At 43.9% G+C, this 20238-nt stretch overlaps 2 protein-coding genes across 4 annotated transcripts in view; both read left to right on the top strand.

Moving 5' to 3' along the window:
• The window catches only part of LOC117974004 (protein unc-13 homolog B-like), a 209773-nt gene that overhangs the window by 104157 nt on the left and 85378 nt on the right, over positions 1 to 20238 (top strand). For all 3 annotated transcript variants that reach the window (XM_058986353.1, XM_058986356.1, XM_058986360.1), the window contains exons 10-11: positions 12980 to 13309; positions 13706 to 13796. In XM_058986353.1, the coding sequence (XP_058842336.1) occupies positions 12980 to 13309; positions 13706 to 13796 (421 nt within the window). The remainder of the gene's footprint in view (positions 1 to 12979; positions 13310 to 13705; positions 13797 to 20238) is intronic.
• Positions 102 to 11842, top strand: LOC131697452 (uncharacterized). The gene has a single exon (XM_058986336.1). The coding sequence runs from the start codon at positions 735 to 737 to the stop codon at positions 9714 to 9716; it is 8982 nt and encodes a 2993-aa protein (XP_058842319.1). The 5' UTR covers positions 102 to 734; the 3' UTR covers positions 9717 to 11842.

Genomic DNA, 20238 nt, shown 5'->3' with positions numbered 1-20238 from the left:
AGTCATGACTGCGTCACAAGCTTGGTGAGCAGCTTTGGTATACAGTGTTCAGGATTCGGGTCTTTAGGAGGTACATGCCCGTTCAGCCTTAGTTACATTTTCTATTTCAGGGAACCAGGGCTATGATTTGTGGTCTTGTTTGTTGTTGCATTCAACTTTTTTGTTTTCTGTCTTACAGGTTATGCTTTTGTATATTGTATTTTGATTCAAAAACTTTATTATTTGGTGTCTGAAGTGTTTGTCCATTTATTTTCAAATTATTGTTTCTCTGTTTTTCTTTTCCACCCCTTTCCTATTATTTTTGTTCGTTTCCTCATTTTACTTTATAATCCCTCCATTGTGGAAAAACAAAACATATTTTATGTGTAAATGTTTTTATCTTTTATCCTGTTTTGGAAAGACCTCGCTCCCTGAACCAGAGAGGAAGGGTTAGGATAATCCCAGGCGACACTCGGGTGGGAGAGGAGGACTGGGACATTAAATACCAGTTGTTAGGGAAGCAGCTTTCAGCAGAGTGCCTAGAGGAGGGTCCAGAACACTGGCAGAGTGAGAGTGACAGCAGGGGGGTCATTTACAGGCTAGTGGCCAGTAGAGAGCCAGTAATCGCTGGTTTCTACCCGAGTCACAAGGTTGAGTGTGACTCAGTGGCTCCCCCTAGGTACCCAGAGGAGTTTGACACCTTAGACGGGAGACGGAGGAAGAAGTTCAGAGGCCATGGCGTGCATAATGGAGAGATGAGGCGGATCGACAAAGAGACAGAAAGCTTTGGGGATGATTCCATGGTTCACTCTGCTGGCCGAATAAGGCACCAGAACAGTGATCCTGTGTTACCCCAGGCGGCGGAGCTAGAAGAGAGTGGACAGTTGATGCCCTGCTTGCGCCCCTATAAAAATGGGCTGTTAGTCAAAACCAACATGTGGGCAAAGAACGAAGTGGAAGCAACAATGGAAAGATATGTTGCATACCAGAATGCTGAAGGAGAGAGGAGGCTTCGAAGCCAGGCTGAATATGACAGCAGTGGCTCGGATGAACTGCAGTATTCCATCGGCTCTGAAGAGGAGCTGGAGGAGATAGCCTCGCTGGCAGAAGCCATTCATTCTGAAAATGAGAGTTACAATTCTGGGAATGAGAAATACCATCTGAGGCATGCTCATCAGGAGAGCTATGGGGATAAGAAGGTTGGCAAAGGTAAAGTGGGGAGTTGGGCTCCAGAGGCCATGCTTTCTCCAGTGGAAGAGCCTAGTGATGAGTACGTGGACCCTATGGATGAGCTCCAGTGCCTGGTGGAAACTGTTTCGGAGTACCTGGCAGAAAAGGAGGAAGAGATCAGCAAGTTCGGGACCTTGTCAAAGTCAAAAACGACCAGAACCGTGGCCAAGGATGGAACCATTACAGAAACAGGGGAGAACAAGAAATTAACCATGAAGGAGGAATTGCCAATCAAATCAGAGGCGCTAGCAGATGGCAGCCAAGGTGTTAATGTGGAATCCATGCCAGATTTAACTGGGGTGAAGAACACTATGAGCTCTTTGTTCAGTTCACTAACAGACAAGGTTGGCTCTGGCACCAAGCAGCTGTCCACATCTGTAGAGAAACTTGTTTCAAACCAGCCACAGGAAAACCCTGAACCCAGTGTCCAGGCTGAGTCTGAAATCTCCAAGCTCTTTTCCTTCATTCCCAAATCCAGCAGCACAGCTCCTGTTACTCCTATTTCTATGGCACAGGACCAGCCCGTCCAGGATAGAAAGTTCTCACTACAGTCTTTATTGCCATTCCAGTCTTCTGATCCTAAAGAATCTGGTAAAAAGCCAGAGGACAGCTCCCAAGATGCAAAGTTACCTGGAGCTCCATCCTCTGAGACCAGTGGACTGCAAAGCAGCAGCAACATCAGCATCATTGATGAAAAAGTTCATGATTCCTCCTCAATGCAGGAACCAGCTTCAATCATGAACTCTGTGTTTGGAAAACTCAACCCCTTAAGGTTTTTCTCTAATAAAGATCCTTCCAGTGGCGAGGCAGGACAGACTGGAGCACTAAACAAACCACATGGCCAAAGTGATTTTAAAGAGGAGCCATTGTCATCCAATGCTGTCCAGGGATCTCAAACTGAAAGTGGGGGAAATGTGGCTTCTGACGCAAAGTCTGAAGGCAGAAATCATCAAGGAAACAAAATGCACCTTTCAATATCTAGGAGTCAGACGCATTCTAGTGATGGGGAATTTTTAGACGAAGGTGACACTGTAAAGATTACTCAAGGCCACACAATTCAAAGCAGATCTTCAAACTTACCATCAAACCAGCAGGGAAATGAGAGACAATGTCCACCTGAGGCAATGAGTGCCCAACATAATTCAGAAAGGATTGATGTCCATCAGGAAAACCTGAAGAAAGATGAGAATAAAAGCAGTGTGACTGAGGCAATTAAAGCTAACTCTGAAGAGTCTGGGTTCTTCAGCCCTCTGAAGAAGTCATTCAGTCAGTTCATGACATCATCATCCAATGAAAAACCCCAAAATGAGACCCTAGAAGGTTCCTCAAACTTTTCTTTTCCTCTTTTCAGATCCTCTGAGAATGTGAGGCAAGAGAAACCTCTTGAAGACCTGTCTTTCTCTCTTGGGAGCAAGTTAAAACTACCTTTCTTTTCCTCAGAAAATATCTCGACTCCACAGCAGAAAGACACCCCGACTGAAGGAGGGATGCTTTCTGGGCTGCTGAAGTTTGCCTCAAGTGAAAATCTATTCACTTCTAAGGAAACACCAAGACAAGATCCTCATAAACTGCCTGGGAGCTTGTCCCAACCTTTACAAACTGGGAATACTGACCCAGTGATGCCCAGAACTATATCAGCAATGAACCTAGATGTTTCCAAATGTATTTCTGGAGTCACACAGGGGTTGACAAACCAAGGTAATGTGACTGACAAAGAACCGAAAGGGAGCGCAGAGACAGGATGGCTTTCTAGCTTGTTTAAGTTTGCTTCCAATGAGGATGTAAGCGTTCCCCCGGGTCAGCAGTCAGACAAATACACCTATCCACCTGAAGCCAGACCACCAAACCAGAATGTTAAGCAGCAATTCGACAGGCAGCAACCGAGAGGGCAACACCAGCTGCCTCTGCAACAGCAAATTGAAAGTGGAGACCCTCGGAGGCAAGAGCAATTCCACAAGCAGCATGCTAGACATCAGCAGCAATTGAATAGCCAACTTCCTCCAGGTCAGGAACAATGCAACAGCCATTATGATACAGAGCAGCAGCAGGAGTTCCACAACCAGTCCCATAATAGACAACAGCAACTACAGCAGCAAGTCAATTGGAATTCTTCTATAGAGCATCGCCAGCAGCAGCAGGATCAACAGCAGATTACTGTGGATAAGGAACAGAAGCCTGCTGGCCAACAAGGGCTATTTTCAGGACTATTCAAATTTGCTTCATCAGAAAATGTGTCTACAGGCAACCAGCCCTCTGCAGGGCATCAACATCCGCAACCACCAAGGCAAAACCAAAATCTGCAACATCAAAGCACTGTAGACCAGAAACCCGCTGGCCAACCAGGAATATTATCAAGTCTGTTCAAATTTGCTTCATCTGAAGACATGTCTACAGGCAAGCCAGGGGAGTCCAATCCTAGAGCCGGGGGTACAGAACAGAAACCGAGCTACGCAAGATCTCAGGGTTTGCTTACAGGTATTTTCAGTTTGGGGTTGAACGACAACATGTCTGCAACCAAACAAGAAGATGCTGCTGGAAAGAAGGAGGGTCCTCTGAATTTCCTGAAGTTTATGAGCAAAGAGGAAGACCCACTTCCTGAGAGAAACAGAGATGGTCAGAACAACCTTGGCAAAACAACCTTTGCTCCCACAGATGTTAAAGCTGCAGAGAAAAAGGAGGAAAGCACCTTTAGCATCTTTGATTATTTCATCCCAAAGCAACGACAAGAGACCATGAACGTTTCTCAGATTCCAACATCTAGCAGCACAGGTTCTTTACGCCTTCAGAAGTCAGGTTCTCTACATTCCCAACAAAATCCACCACTCTCATCATCCTATAGTACAGGATATATAGACAGAATAGACTCATATAGTCAACCAAATTCACAGGAACATCTACCATTATCGACATCCTACAGCACTGAACACATTTCCTCCTGGAAACAAGAGCAACAGGCTTATCAACAGATCTCTTCGGTTTCATCTTCACAGAGCATTGGACATGAACCCCAGTGTATGAATGACCATGGTCATCCTCGGGAAACCGTACCATATTCATCTCTGCAGCACACAGACCATTTACTCCATATAACACCTGACCAGCAGAATTATCAACAAATCCAGCCGTTTTCATCATCACAAAATGCAGCACATAGACCTGTGAATAATTACGAACTCCAGATTTTCCAAGAAACTCCCTCATCTCACTTGGAGTGGCACCAGCAGCTCAATCAGTATCCCATTTCTGGCATCCAAACTGAAAGCCAACATGTAGAAGAAGTGCAGAACTATTGTATGACGGGTCTAGAGTACAGGCAGCCCCCAGATGGAGCCACATCGATGCTAGAAACCCAACAATGTTGGAGTCCATTAGAAAGGGACCCCACTCATTATTATGGATCTTCCCAGCTTGGTGAAGAGATTAATGATTACCAGGGCCAGCAGAGTTTCTATCAAGCACAGTCCGATCACAGCACAGTCTATGACATGAACTGGGAGCATGAAAGAAGAGACTTCCCTGCAGGCTACTTGCAAAATGATGGCAAACAGCCCTGGAATACTGACCATGACAGCCTGAGTAATGTGTATTCTCAGACAGGGATGGGAGAACCTGAAAGCTGGGGCGACGCCTGCGATGATGCTCTCAATTTGAGTGTAAATGTGTGGGACAGAGGGTTCAGCAGGAGAAATTCACTTCCTGAAAACAGAAACTGCGATCTGCAGAGACTGCCATCGTACGAGTCATTTTGCCCAATCTCATACAGAGAGGATTATTATGAGGAACATGAGACCTGGGACGATCACGCCTTCCAAGGGAACTCAAATTATTGTCAAGTCCCAGAACCTATTCTCAAACGCTCTTTTGAAGAGGTCCCAGTGGACCTGAGCTACTCCTCTGGTGGAAATGCAAACAACTGGTCTTACCATGATCACCAGCAGGCAATGGATTTGGAGGATGAGCTCATGTATGTAGATGAGGTGGAGTGGTACCAACAGTGGTTGTCACTACTGGAACAGGGAATGTGGTGGCCATCAGAAGACGGTGATTATGGATATTATATTTACAGCGATGGAGAATTTATTTATTCTCTGTTAACTGATGGCACCGGGCAGCATGTCTATGTGTGCACCCCAGAGACAGAAGAAGGTGGCTGGGGGTATGGGCAGTATGTGGATAGCTTCTCCAGCGCATGGGTGGAAAATGAAATGGTGGCAGTGTGTGGATTCAAAGTCCCTCTGTACAATGAAGATGAACTCTTCTGGTTTCCAGAGGCGGACCTGTCTGAGGTTGAGCTCATTAATTCTCCACTGGATCTTTCAGCAGCTTTTAAGAAAGGTGACCAGCTAATGAACATGAACCTGGAAACCTTCTCCCAAATGTTTGAGGATTCCATTTACTGGCAGAGAGAGGAGCCACTTAACTTCTCTAATTATAGACTCCAGAAGGTTAGAATGGATCTAAAAGAAAAGCAAGAGCGGGACTACCTCTGTGAAGAACCTCAGACAGTGGCCTTTGACCTTACTGTTAATAAAATAGCTGGAACACAGAAGAGAGAGGGCCTCAAGGAGATCTTGACTCAAAAGATTTCTGTATCCCTTTCCTCAACCTCGACATCTGAGACTGGCTCATCTGGTCTTTTTGGGCTGTTTCATTCCTCCCACAAACATCCTGATGTTAAAGAAGAGCATGCTGAAGATAAGACAAGTTCCGAAGAGCAATCTCAACCAATCAAGACAATCTCATCCTTCTTCTCTGCTTTGGGGGATCTGGTTGGCAAGGCACCTGCTTCTGAAGCGAGTGAGATCAGCACAGCTTCAGCTTCAACTACCACAACCACCACATCTACAACGACTGCAAGAAAGCTTCCTGAACCAGCCAGAGATGGTGCCTTCTCTTTAACATCAGGCATGATGAGGAAAGAAGAACCTAAGTTGCTAAGTCAAGATGTGCCCCCTATTGATCAGCAGTTAAGTAATATATTTTCCACAGGCTTCCAGAGCCTGAAATCCAAAATTATGAAGGAGGAACCTTCAGTTCCAACCAGTGTTTCTACGATACCTACTTCAGGGTTGGATTCCATGTTTGGTCTGGGTTCAGGGCAGAGTGAACCTCCTACACTCCTCGCTGAGAAACCGAAGCCTGTCCAGCCTGCCCAGCCCTCCCAGGTTTCCCAGCCAGTCAGTGAACCTGCAGATGACTCTTTTTTCAAAAACCCACTAAAACTCTTCAACCTTTCTGTTACCCAACCCCAAGCCAAGCCTGCTGAGAAACCACAGGGATCTGGGTTCTTAGATTTCTTTAAATCAGCAGTAGGACTTGAAGAACAGAAATCTGAACCCCCCAAAGTTCTAGAGAGCCAGCCAAAACCAGCAGTGAAAGAAGCCGGAGCAACCAATACCAGTGCAAACAAAGAGTCCTCTGGCATTTCTTCTCTGTTTGGGTCTATTGGTGACCTTTTCAAAGTGGATCCTCCCACAACTCAACAACAGCCTCAACAACCACAAATTATACAGCAACAGCCAATAAATATCACCTGGAATGACATGAATAAAGACCCAGTGGGCCCAATGCAAAACCAGGCAAGTCACCAGGACAAACAGGAAGGTTTGAATGGGGCGTCACCCAATAAACCAGGTAGAGGCACAGGTGCATCCTCCAGACCAAAGGGACTTCGTAAGCAACAAACTCTGGGTGGCATTGGAGAAAGTGGGGCGCAAGAAATTGGTGGCAAGCAACTACCAAACCAACCCCATGGTCCAGGGAGAAGCATGTCCCAAAATTTCCCTCCTAATGCTAATATTTCCAAAGTCCAAGACAGATCACAAACAATGCCCCCTGGGGCACCAAGACCTGTGCCAACAGGGCAAAACAAACAGGAGCCACCACCCAAGCAATCAGGTAGTCTTTTCAACTTGCCTTTTGGTGATATTCTGTCAGGAAATTCTGCTTCTAAACAAGACACTCCTGGCAAAAGCATATTCTCTTTCTTTAGTGGACCGAGTCAGCCAAGCCACGTGCAGTCACCACCTGCCCCACCTAAGCAGCCAGGTAGTGAATCTGAAGGATTCAAGCTTCCTTCTTTCTTCTCTCTGGGAGGTGCCACTGAGGAGAATAAACCCAAGTCCAGTGGCTCCAGCTTCAGCCTGTTCAACATGTCATTCTTGGACGAGAAGAAGCCAGATGGTGGCCAGGTAGAGTCACAGGCAAATTCTGGTTCGCTTCCAAGGAGTGTAAGCAACACACCATCTAGAAGAAGTACAAAAGAAGACTTGGACTTCATGAACTCGGTGTTGGGGATTAGTCCCCCTGTTGCCAGCCGAACACAGCATAAACGGGAAGCTATTGACTCTAATTTGGGGGTTTCTGCCACACAAGTTACACATGAATCTGCTGCTGCTGCAGAAACAGACCTCAGAAATGAACAGAAAATGTCCTCTGAAGAGCACGTAGCTTCACCCCAAAATCAAAGCGAACAGCCTCAGTACAGCATTCCAGGAGCTAAGGTAGAAGTAAAAGAAGTAAAGCCTGCTGCCTTCATAGACTCTGAAAATAAGCCCTGCATTGAACAAGAACTTAGCATGCAAGATCAAGACTCTTTGTTTGAGGATGTCAGCCCTGTTTCGGCAACCCAAAGTACTGAAATAGATACAGTTCAGGTCGAGGTTGTACAGAGTGATTTGGTTTCTTTTCCACAGACATTTTGCTTTGATCAACCCGAAGATCTACAAAATGTGTTCTGCCAGGTTGAAGAACCAGTTTCCGAAACCATTACCGTTGAGACAGTCCTTGATGTCAAGGAGCCAGTCCCTTCACTTGACAGTGCAGCGCCTCAGCCTCAGACAGCTGTACAGCCACATCCAGCTGTGAATCTTCCTACAGTTGTCCAGCCTCAGCTCAGGCCAGGTGAAATGATAGCCCCTGGTCTTGCAACAGTCCCAGAGACTGGAGCAATGCCTAAGCCTCCTGAGCCAGAGAAGTCTGTTGTTGACTCTTCGGTTGAGATGTTTTCAGGCTTCATGTCCAAGGTAAAGTTGTTCTCCGGAGGTCCAAGCGCACCCTCAAAACCATCCACTGGCTTCTTTACTGCTCAGCCTTCAATGACCAGGTCTCCGAGCCCTGCCCCCCAGCAGCAACAGAAAACAACCTTTTTCAACCTGCCAGGCAGCCTTCCTGCCGAGTCCTTGAAGAACGAACTGTTTGGAATCTTTAAGTTCCAAGGGGATCAGCCACTGGAACGAGCTGAGTCTAAACCAGCCGTCCCAGCAGAGATCCAGCTACCCGTGCCTGTGCCCGAGGTTTGGGTTCAGGAAGAAAGCTCAGAGAAGCAGGATGAGAAAGAGCAATCCATGTCTAGTTCTCTCACTGAAGAGCAGAAGTTATCTGTTGATGCGGATTTGCAGGTTCCCTCTTCAGAGTCTGTTGTAGACACTGAAGCAGAAAAAAATACTTTTGAGTCCCTAGAGATTCAAATAAGCAAGGAATCTGGACAGGAGCATCAGGCAGAGCAAGCCGAAGTGGACATAGCTTTACAAACAGCGCAGGAGGATGTGGCTCTCTCAACTCCAGCCGTCTCGAGTGAGGAAGCTCAGTATTCAGAAGAGCCGCAAGTCACCTTGGAAAGTTCCCCCAGTCTGCCACAGGTGGATGGCACACAACTTGAACACGCTGTGGTTACAGGTGATTCTCAAGGCAAAGGAAGTGACCAGAGTGTTCCGACAATTGAAAATGGCCAAAAGGTCGCCAGCCTGAGTGGGCAACCAAGTGCTGAACCACCACCTTCCAAGTCGTTCTTCGACATGCCTGGCATACCCACACCCAAGTTCGGCTTTATGTCATCCACTGGTGACAGCGGGAAGTCCTTTGGCTCATTCTTTTCACCACCATCCATTCCAAAAGGCAGTCCGCAGAAGGATGGGGGCCTGCTGTCTGGTTTCAAGAAATTTTCAGTGGGGTTCTTCGAAGAAGAAAAGACCGCCAGCAAGGAAGAACCTGCAGCCACATCCATGTTTGGGAAGAAACTAGACTTCTCCTTTCCTTGGCAAAAGGAAAGTGCTGAGCCCCTGAAGCAGGAACCCCCTGTTGTCACCTCCCAACCCATGGCCAAGGAAGTCAAGCTGCTGGGTGCCAGTGATGCGCCTGACAATTGTACAGTAGGCACAGAACATGTGGCCAGTGGGAGCAGCAAAGTTAGCATTGAGGGCAAAGATCTTAATGGTTTAGGTTCAGACGACCACTATAGTCTTGACCAATCAGTTGCACCCAGTCAAGACAGTTTTGAGACCAGGGAAGGTACTCTAGTGGCAACAATCAAAGACTCCTTTCCAGATAGCTCAGTCGAACCTCAGGTAGAGATCTCGCCTCCTGACCTCCAGTCAGAGCTCCTAGCTGAGCATGAAAAGGACCCCCTCTCCGAACCCCTCCCCTCTGCAGAGCTCAGCCCAGGACTGCAGCAGGACGGCTTGACGGGGAAGGACCTTTTGAATGTGAAAAGGCCAGTAGCAGCATAATAAATGGTGGCAGTAAGCAGCCGGCCATTTATAATGCAATGATGATGAATAGTTTGAATGTATGAGGAATAAGAAACTAGCAACCCCCTTTATTCTTTGTACTCTCTTCTTTTCTACCCTTTCCTATTTTTGAAAATGTTTGGTTTGTCTCCAGTTTGTGTTGCTGTGCTTTTAGATGTGAAGGGTATACTGTCTGTGCAAGTGTTTTCTGACATTAGAGATGAAAATAAGAAAAAGAGGACATAGGGAGATCAATCATTCCAGCTGAAACTTTAGAATCATATGAACCTCTCTGAAATGACAGCCCGTATACAGATCTTAATGAGTATGTTGTGTTTGTGAAGATCATACTTTTTTCTATTTTGGTCAGATTGTATGTCTTTTTATTTGTTTTATATTTCTGTATTTGAACACTAAGCATTAAAGAAAACCACTTAAACAATTAAGAAGAGGCTGTGGAAAAGGCTATCTGTTGATGCTTATTTGCAGGGTACCCATCCCGTTGTTTAAATGAGTCAGATTTATTAATTAAAGGTCTGTGCCTATACCTATTGATACAAACATATATGTGTAATCATAACGGTCTGTTTACTTGATTTGAACGGGTTGACATTTCAGTTTAATGAGAATAGGATGCATTGGGAGGCTTTTACCTTGAGTAAGCACAGGTGCTGTACTGCTTCACAATTAATACAGAACATTTTGCATTCGTTGTCCTTTGGGAACTATTCGAATCTTTCAGATTCTCAATTTGATCAAAGTGGTGTTCTTGTCTGTGTTCCCATGTTTGCCATCCTAATTCCATTATAACTGCAGCTGCTGTAGCTGTGTCTGGCTTGCTTGTTTTACAGTAGGTCAATGGAAGGTCCCTAATGCTTATCCCTTTAACCAGAAGGGCCCTTAAAAATTGTATCTGCCAGAACCATGCCCTGCTGTAGCCAGTGCTGTGCACAAGCACAAAAAATACCACAATTAAAATGAATACATAAATACATAAACAAAAATATCCTAAGCAAGCCAAGGTGAGAGTCTGAAAAAGAAGAGATGTACTGCCACACACAAAATGATCTCAAAAACTCAAAATCCTGACACTTAATAGAACTTTTATGTAATTATTATAACCCTTCCTTTAGAAACTGCTGCAGAAAATACACAACAGAAGCTACGCAGCCATCGGAAACTGCTAAACAGAGCAAATGTAGTAATTGTGGTTTGCATCCCAGTGACATAAAAAAATAGGAAAATAATCAATATCATGGCCTGGGTGTATAAAGCCGAACTGTTTATGGAGTGATAGATGACTTTTCTGCCCCTGCAGATAGATACTGTAATATGCTTTTGCTCTTGTTAGCTCCTTTTAGAGTAAGTGCATTGCTGCAGGCTGTCTGTGTGAAGTCTTGTGCACATTTACCTAGTGCTGGGACAAATATTTGAATATTCAAACAAATATTTTTTGACATGTATTCGGATACAAAAATGAGATGTCGTATTCGCTACAAATGACAAAAATAACTTGCCCCAGAATTTATGCGACAGTTTAAAATAAATGGCAAATGAAAAAGAGCTCCATGCGATATGTGAGATTAAAAAAATATATATATATCTATCTATATATGTATGTATGTATGTATGTATATATGTATATATGTATATATGTATATGTCTATATGTGTGTGTGTATATAAATGGAGGAACAACACAGCAGCTCTTGAGTCTCTATTTAAAAGTTTTAGACAGCAAAAAGTAAACAGACCAGATTATGCACACGCGCCCTTAGTGATCTCTATGGAAAGCCATCAGGGACAAAAATGCGTTGTGCTGCTTTAGAGCGAGCCAGAATCTCATAGGACAGAAATGCCTCACTTAAACAATACCCAAATTGATTTTTATATAGACTGTATATATTGTATATATATATTTTGTTGTGACTTTGTTATGTGGAATGTAATAAACGAGAACCAAAACAGTGAGATTTTTCCCCAACGCCATTTCCACGTTTGTTTTATTTGAAGTGTTTAAAGTTAAATTTCAGTTTTTGTTTGCTTGTTCAGCTACAAAAAAGCACAAGTGAACCTCATGTTATTACTTTATGAAAACGTGTCGATGGCCACTGATTACTGTGAAGAAACGGCAATGAGGTAAAGTAAGTCCTACACAACTTATTCTTTACTCCAGGGATATTTTTCTATTTTAACGCGTTACATATTTTAAGGTCTTGCTGTAAAATAAAGGCACACACACAGGGCCACGACCATGCCCCCTGCCCCTATGATGTCCCTGCCTGAGCTCAGAGCAATATAATGGCTTTTATTACTTTTTGAACGAATATCCGAACGAATATTTAAATTGAGCGAATATCCGAACATGAAAATCCTGTGTTCGTCCCAGCACTACATTTACCACATGTTAGGAATCTGCATTCATAGTGAATAGTTTGTGCTCTGCTTTTTCATAAGCACAAAGATGATGCTTCGCGGCAGGTGTGTTGTGCGGTGATGCATTGGTCCCTGTGGTCTGATAGAGGGCTTCCCAGGTGTTGTGTAGTGCTGTGCAGTAGTGTTACACATACCAGCTTCTGTACTTTGATGTGTGATTACCAGACAACTGTGCTGCTCTACTGATTCTCATTCAGGATTAGAAGCCACAACACACTCATTGGGGTCATCTTTGGCACCAGGAGGTGTGGGGATACAGTCAAGTCCACAAGGGTACTATAGACATCTGTTACTGTCTTGAATCTTAGAGACCATCCTGGTGTGAAAACACCATCAACCGGGCCCTCCACACAGCAGCAGCCCTGAAGGGACTGGCTGCTCTCTTTATATACCCTGCACCTGGCTCTTATTTACAATAATAGCCAGGTGCAGGTGATAATTAATAAAAAAAATTTAATTAGGGCGTTTCAGCCCGTGTTCTTCTGGGAGGTGTAGTCCTGTGTTTTCCCTGGACTACAATGGCCATTTAATTACATGCATTTTCAAATATTTAAACATATATGTTATACCCAGAAACAGAATTGCTGCCATGCACCACCCTGTTAAACCACCACACTTTGATAGCCGTAGCCGTAGCCATAGCTGGATGTTGGGTCCCAGTGTGGAGTCGCACCAAGTTAGCTGTGTGGTGTCATTGCTGTTGCCTTACCTGACACTCTGATTGTCCTAAAGACTTGACTGTATAGTCCCTTGAGGTTAGTGTCTGTGTCCAGCATTGCTGTAAAAGGTCCTGACGTGTTTCTCTGTCCCTTCTCCGTCCCACTACAGCCCGGTGGGGAGCAGTCGATACGACTCCTCTGGGAACCTGAGCCAGGGCAGCTCCCAGCTGAGCGAACTCGACCAGGAGAGTGCTCCAGGCTCCGAGCCGGAAGAGCGCCGTGACCGCGAGTCCTTCCACTCCTACCACAGCACAGGCAGCTGCAAGCCCAACGGCACAGACTGGGGGGGGGAGGAGGAGGAGGAGGAGGAGGCCAGGGTGCGAGCCGAGGACCACGACACCTTCACCAGACTCGAGGACAGGAGGCAGGACGTCACACCTGAGGGACTCCCGGAGCCAGTGCATCCCCTCGAGAGGAGGCTGAGCAAGGAGCCGAGCAGGTGAGTGGGGATGGGGAATCTGCATCTGAATTTATCTCAACTTAAGCTTTTGTTTAATAAACTGCTTTTCTTTTTTTAAAAGCCATGCTAGACACCGTAACATATAATCAAGTTTAAACCGATTTTAACACATGGAACTGTATTATCCTGATTTAAAGAATTGTATGCAATTAATGCATCGTGTGCAGGGTGTCCCTCATTCTTCTGTTATAATAAGACACCATATAAAAAGCAAGGATTAAGAATTATCATAAGTCATAAAAACGATGATTGCAGTCGGCCAGCACTATTTGTTTGTTTACTGTATGCTGTATCGCAGGATGACAGCTGTACTCAAGGTAACAGTGATTTCTCTTTGGATTTCTAATTGCTTCATGTATTGTGTGTGTTTGTCAGCTTCGTGGGTGACGCGGAACCCCCTGCTCTCTCCCTGTCCAGGATACGGTGGTTAAAGGCCATCAACAAAGTGCGTGTGCAGGTGCAGGAGGTAGGAAAGCGGGGATCTTCTCATCCTTGTGCTGCTGCTGCTGCTAGTTGGGTTGGGTTGGGTTGAGTTGATTTGAGCTGGCTCCCTCTTTCCTGGCTGTCCTTGAAATTCCAACCATACTCCCCACTGGAAGATTATTCCAAGATTCCAGTGGTGCAGGTACTTTGGGGCTCAGAAGGGTCTTTTAGAGGGATGGGAATAAGACTATTGCATAGCAGTTTCACCCATTCCAGATTTTACTGGGAGCTTGATTAGCTGCAGTGTATACTGTAGGTAGCAAGGTTAGGTGTGTCTTATTAAACTCACTGTAAAACCAGGAATGGATCAACTGCAATGGGAGTCTTGTTCCCATCCCTGCATTCAAACCAGACGAGGGGTCTTTTTGAGCGACGTTCACCCCTCCAGAATATGCCACAGTTTTTTTTTTTTATTGGAATAGTTTACAGAACTGCAGAATGATTTTAGTAACCTCTTTTGGAGGTTAATCCAAGGTAGTATGACTCAATCCAGCTGTGGCTTATGCCGAAGGGGTATATATTGACCAAAATGACCATGGGGTGGTCCTGTCCTGTGGACATCCATTATGCTTAAAAGCAACCTTTTCTAACACCCTCTGATGCGCCACACCTAGCATGTATGTCAAATACCCTGAGCTGTAACATGAATCTCTATGCAGGCAACCTCAGACATGTTTTATCAACATATATCAACTAGGGTAGATAAAACCAGGAAAATGGGACCAGTACAATTTTAACAATCCTGTTTCCAAATACAAAGGGCTACATAAATAGTGTCTGTTGCTCTTTCATTGGCCGCTGGGTGCAGTATACTGTGTATTTGAGGAGTTCTCCGTTGATGATTCTTGAAGGTGTTTTTTATGTGTGTTAAGCTTTAAAGCTATTTGCATCCTTGTTGTTGTTGATGTTGTGCCTTTTCATTTTGTTTACTGTTTCAATAATCTGATTTGTTTGATATCATTCTTTCACATTTAAATGTCATGGGTTCTCCAATTTGCTTATCTGTTGTGGTGAGATAATATGCTGAAACATACAGTAGCTGATGTGATTGGTTGTAAATGATGTAATGGCATTGTCTTTAACACATGAAGGTGCGCCAGGGCTGTAGTCTTGCAAGTTTCTTTGCAACGGTGGGCTTTATTAATCTCTGCTTTTTACTGAATGTGGTGCCTTGGTACGAAAAAATTATAACATTGGATTCCTTTCCATGTCTTTTATTAAGTGATGAATATACATGGTCTGTGTTATTTTCCTTGTCATTGTCCTAACCTAAGCATGGTTTGCTTAGTTTATTTATTTTTTTATAGAATAAACCAACTTTGCCTTTGTTTGCCTAAATACATAAGTGACTCTGCAGCAGCAGTTGTTGATGCATAGTTCACCCCCTAGTCTCTAGAAGTCGCTTTGGATAAAAGCATCTGCTAAATGATTGATTAATTAGTTAATTAATTGATTAATTTTGAAGAGTAAGCAATGCTTGCGGTCCAGGGCATTTCGAGGGGGATAATGACCAGTTGGTGGCTTGAAGTTTGTTTCTGTGTTTGATTAATGAGCTCCAGCTTTAATCCTTCTGTTCTGTACAGGACATTTTTAGAGAATTAACAATGTGCAGAAACATTGCTTATGTTCGTTTCCAGTGCTCTGTCAGGCTTATAAACAGGCTTCAGTAACGTTTTTACCTTTCAGTGATGACTTGCCTGAGCCCCCTGGTAAAATTCAAGTCTACTGTTTTCTTATTAGACCTGCTAATGTGTGCTTGGCAAGCCTCTTCAGTGCTGATACTCAGTGCTGCACAAACTGCTTATTTAGTTATTCAGATTGAGCACAGAAATCAGGGGCTGGCAATCAAGTGAGGGGCATTGGTGCTATTGGGCTAATTTACCATTCAAAGTGAAGCAAGTTAAGAAACAGCTGCTTGGGTTTGTGTGGTACATTAGCCCAGTCAACACCAGTGACCCTCCCTGCACCTGATTTCTGTGGCAAGCTCAATTCCAATAATCCGTTCATGCAGCACTACTCTCACTTCATCTTGGGATGTATTATAGTGCTTGGTCTTTATTTTATTTGGTGTTTTATCAAGCTTTTTTATTACTAATTTGCTGTCTGAATTCTTGTCACAAATTGATGGCTGTTCTACAACAGGAAGCAAGTTAACAGTATTGTGAAATGTGTTTATTTATTATTCTCATGGTAAAACTAGCTCATGATGTTGAATTGTGATCTTCTTTCACTCGTTCTGACCCGTGACTCTGAATGTAAGCCCAAGCTAAGAGCGAAGAACACAATCACACCGCTCACTGCACAGATTTGACCGGTCGCACTTTTTTGACACTGTGGAAAAACACATTTTACACTTCAGAGAGCTGTGATTGTATTTGTAAGAGTTGCAGGTGACAGATTCTTGGTCGTAGCAGTAAGACGCTTCAGATCAGTGTCCGCTTCAAAACCACTGCCTTTGATAACTCAAGATCATGCATTTGCAGTGCTGGCTTCAATTTTCAGTTCCTTATTAACTTCCCCCAGATGATTTACTGAACCCTACTGTATAAACTCTGGCGCTGATTTGCAGTGGCAGCTCAGTACATTTTACTTTATATCAACTTTAAATACCCTTTTCAAATAAAGATAAAACAAAATAATAATTACATGTAAAAATCCTGCTATGGCAGTGAAGAACAATTAGGAAATCCTATTCGAAAAGGTCTTCGAAAGAATGTGCTTTGTCTGACTATACAACATGATACTGTTTATCCATCAAAATGAAAAAGAAAGTGCCATCTTCATTTTAGTTGAAAGCCGGGGGAACTGGGATGTGATTTAGTATTCACCATTTACGGGGGATTTACAGTCCTGAAAGATATCTTCTGAAATAATTCCTGCTCTTACATTTATTTGGCAGTGCTATCTTCAATGACAAGGAATTTGCATAGAACCCATCGGGGAACTAAAACCATTCAAGAAAAAAGGAAACGATTAAGATGCTTTTATTTTGTCCTTTTGTGAAAGAGAAACAGGCCCCAGTGCCTCTACACAAGTGGATTATTCGTGTTTGCTGTCAGACTGTGTGCAGATACCAAGTCAATGTACGTCAGTCTTACATGCATTTATTCAGGACGATGATCCTGTAAGGTGTGTGTCGCTTGCATCGTGATACAAGATCAAAAGCACAACATGCCTCATAGTACTGTAGTTCACCATACGGTTCTTGAATGAAGAATACCTTTGTTTTATAGTTGCATATTTAAATACATATTCTCCCTATTCAATTGCATTTGTGTCCTTTTAAAAATGGTCCACCATTAAATGACTGTTTTATCTTATTCTGCATCATACAAGTAGCCCATCAGGACCACCTATTGTATCACAACCTGCATATAGTGAATCATATTGTATCGTGACATTAGTGTATCGTTACACCCTGTCGTCAGGTGCAAGTGGTGTCAGGAACAGAGTGATAGTGCACACAGTAATTTCTACCAAAACAATCCATGTTTTAATTAATAAACAAAAGAAGCCTCCCCTCTACCAGCAATGGTATCTGGGGGTACACAGTGGGCTTGCAAACCCAAACAAATAATAATAATACAAAGACTCTGTCCCGCCCTATGTCCTGCGTGCATGAAAGCGTGCGTGCTCAACTCCGGGGGATCGTGGTGCACATGTGTGTTGTGCCATGGAAGGAAGTGCTCAGGGATGAATGCTAGCTCTGAAGCGACAGCTCATGGGTTCCTCCTCTATAAAACACAAAAACAACACGTAACAAAAACAACAAACAATACAGGCTCCGGCCGTGTGTTACGTTTCAGTGCAAGGGGCTGTACTCACGTAGCTGCGTCCCCTTTGTACTGCCCAACTCCTCCCTGCAATCAGCTTGGCGCCCCGGTGTAACCAATCGCTGCCTGGCCCGCAGCTGATCGCATATTGTTTTGAGTATGCGAAACTACATGCTTCCTCCAAGATGGCCGACTTCCTGTTTCCACCCTCCTCCAAGTCGACCCATCTGTGGGGAAGTGCACTACCCACCTTACACAGCGCCCTTTCTGGTAGGGAGGGAGATTTACAGCATCAATTCTTTCTCTCTTTGTCATACACCCCGACCCAACAGGGGTGATTTATTAATAAGACAACGTAAGGAAGCCAAGCTTGTGTAATTTATTATTTGTTTATTTAGCAGACAACTTTATCCAAGGCGACTTACAGAGACTAGGGTGTGTGAACTATGCATCAGCTGCAGAGTCACTTACAACTACGTCTCACCCGAAAGACGGAGCACAAGGAGGTTAAGTGACTTGCTCAGTCACACAATGAGTCAGTGGCTGAGGTGGGATTTGAACCGGGGACCTCCTGGTTACAAGCCCATTTCTTTCCGAGTAGAAGAATAAGTGGGCAGATCGGGTCTGAGTGCTGCACTTGTGGCCTTTTAGGTTCGCTCTGGTTGCTCACCCCTGTCCTAGATCACTTTTTAGGGTTCATTCACGACAGATGTTATGAAAGGTATTGATGTACAAAGTCGTCAGTGTGGATGTATCACAACATTTTCGTGCGGTCGTTTACATTTCACAGAAAATAAAAAAACATAGAATGAAACACTGAAATGTGTGGTTTTGGTTGTATCAGGAAATATCTTTAGTGTGTAATTAAAAGGAGGATGTTAGCTGAGCTTCACACATCCGCTGATCTGTAGTAATAAGAGGTGAACAAAAAAAAAGAAGAGGCCATGTGTGTAGCAAATGATAGTAACATGCTGATCAGTGGAGTAGTGCTACATTTTACAGTGCCAGATCCCTGCCAAAAGCAAGGCACGTCCAAGTGGGGCCAGGAAAGTTTCCACAGTGGGTCGGTCCAGTACGCCACTCGGTGGATGCAGCCAGTCTTGTCCTGGTTTCTTCAGCTGAGCGGTGACTTCGCAACCAAGTAGTAACGTAACTTGTTGGATCCCATATAAATCCATTATGAAAAATACATTGTAAAACATTTAGTCAAGCTGCAGCAAACCAGACTGCTCTGGTTCAAATGGTCATATGGAGACTGTAATCATTTTGCTGAACTGGCTAATAGTAATTGATACCATAATATAGGAATCCTAACATCTAGTTCATTAAAACCTCAAGTATTCCTGAAAACAATAAAAACCTACAGAGCCTATGTGTCTTGTGTATGTAGCGCAAGACTCCCAGTATAATCTTGAACCAGATTGTCCTGACAGTAATTGTACATTTGCTAATAAATATCTATGTACATCAAACCCGACATAAAGAAAAGTACACCCCTGCGAAGCCCTTTGAAAGAATCGCTGCGTGCGGTTTAGTGCTGAAGCTACAGTAGCCACCAGGCACACTCGGTTACAGCGATGCTGCATCTGAGTTCCTAACTGGTTTAAACAAAATGAAATGTGACGCACTGAACAGATGTCTCCTCTGACATGCTATGTGTGCCGAATCGCCTGCAGCCCCGCTGCCTTTTGTGAGTGGACCTGTGCTCCTGCCAGTAACGGCTAAAGAGGTTGCAGTTCACTGTGAAATGTAAGGCCCCTGGAATGAGTTGCAGATCAAGAGGAGGATTTGGAGGTGACCGACTTCTTCCTTGTGCAGTAAAGGCCAGGAAAAGCTTTCAGCCTAACTAGAGAGAGCGGTTAAGGGTGGAGAAATGTGACGCTCGAGAACACATAGTGAAACACATTCCAACATCCGTCAGTGGAAGGGAAACTGGGCAACTGAGTGACTCATTCATTTCAAACGCATTGATTTTACATTTAGTTAGGCTTAAGTGGATATCACTTTGGCATGGAAATAATGAAACAGATAACCTCACTGAGGCAATGATGTGACTGCAGCTAATTGTGTATGTGATCCTTAGCCAGATTGATCATCTTATTAGGAGTGGGGTAGGTTCACTTGCCTATCCTTGTGGTTATCACAATAATACAACTGTCAGCACTCGTTTTTCCAACCTTTCCTGTTACAGGTTCCACTGACGGATAAATGAGAGTGGTGGTTTAATGAAACGTCCACTAGATTGCGAGGCTGAACCAGAAAAAAACAAACATCTAACCCAATTACACCAGGAATAATCACTAAAACCACATACGTTTTGTATAAACATGTAATTGCCAAACAGCATTACATTTACAATAACATAATCCAGATTATACTTCATTTGAAGCTACAGCACTTGAAAACACCATTCACAGTACAGTAATGTACTGTATAGAAATGGTATTTCAACAAGCAAGGAAAAACATATTAAAACAAAAACAGCAAGCCTATAGCCTGCAATACTGAAATGTACAAAAATAAAAATGTTATGTTCTACAAAAATTCAACTATTGTTCATTTTAAAGCCATTCCTGAGTACAGTCTCGATTGTGTGATTTTATAATGAGTTAATACGTCAGGATGTATTTCCTATTGTATTCTACAATAAGA

The sequence above is a fragment of the Acipenser ruthenus genome, chromosome 2 (assembly GCF_902713425.1).
Source record: "Acipenser ruthenus chromosome 2, fAciRut3.2 maternal haplotype, whole genome shotgun sequence".
In the NCBI taxonomy this organism is placed as follows: domain Eukaryota; kingdom Metazoa; phylum Chordata; class Actinopteri; order Acipenseriformes; family Acipenseridae; genus Acipenser; species Acipenser ruthenus.
This window is presented reverse-complemented; position numbering and strand designations above follow the sequence as displayed.

Coding starts and splice junctions, on each gene's coding strand:
- LOC131697452 (XM_058986336.1), top strand. CDS start 735: ATGAGGCGGATCGACAAAGAGACAGAAAGCTTTGGGGATGATTCCATG.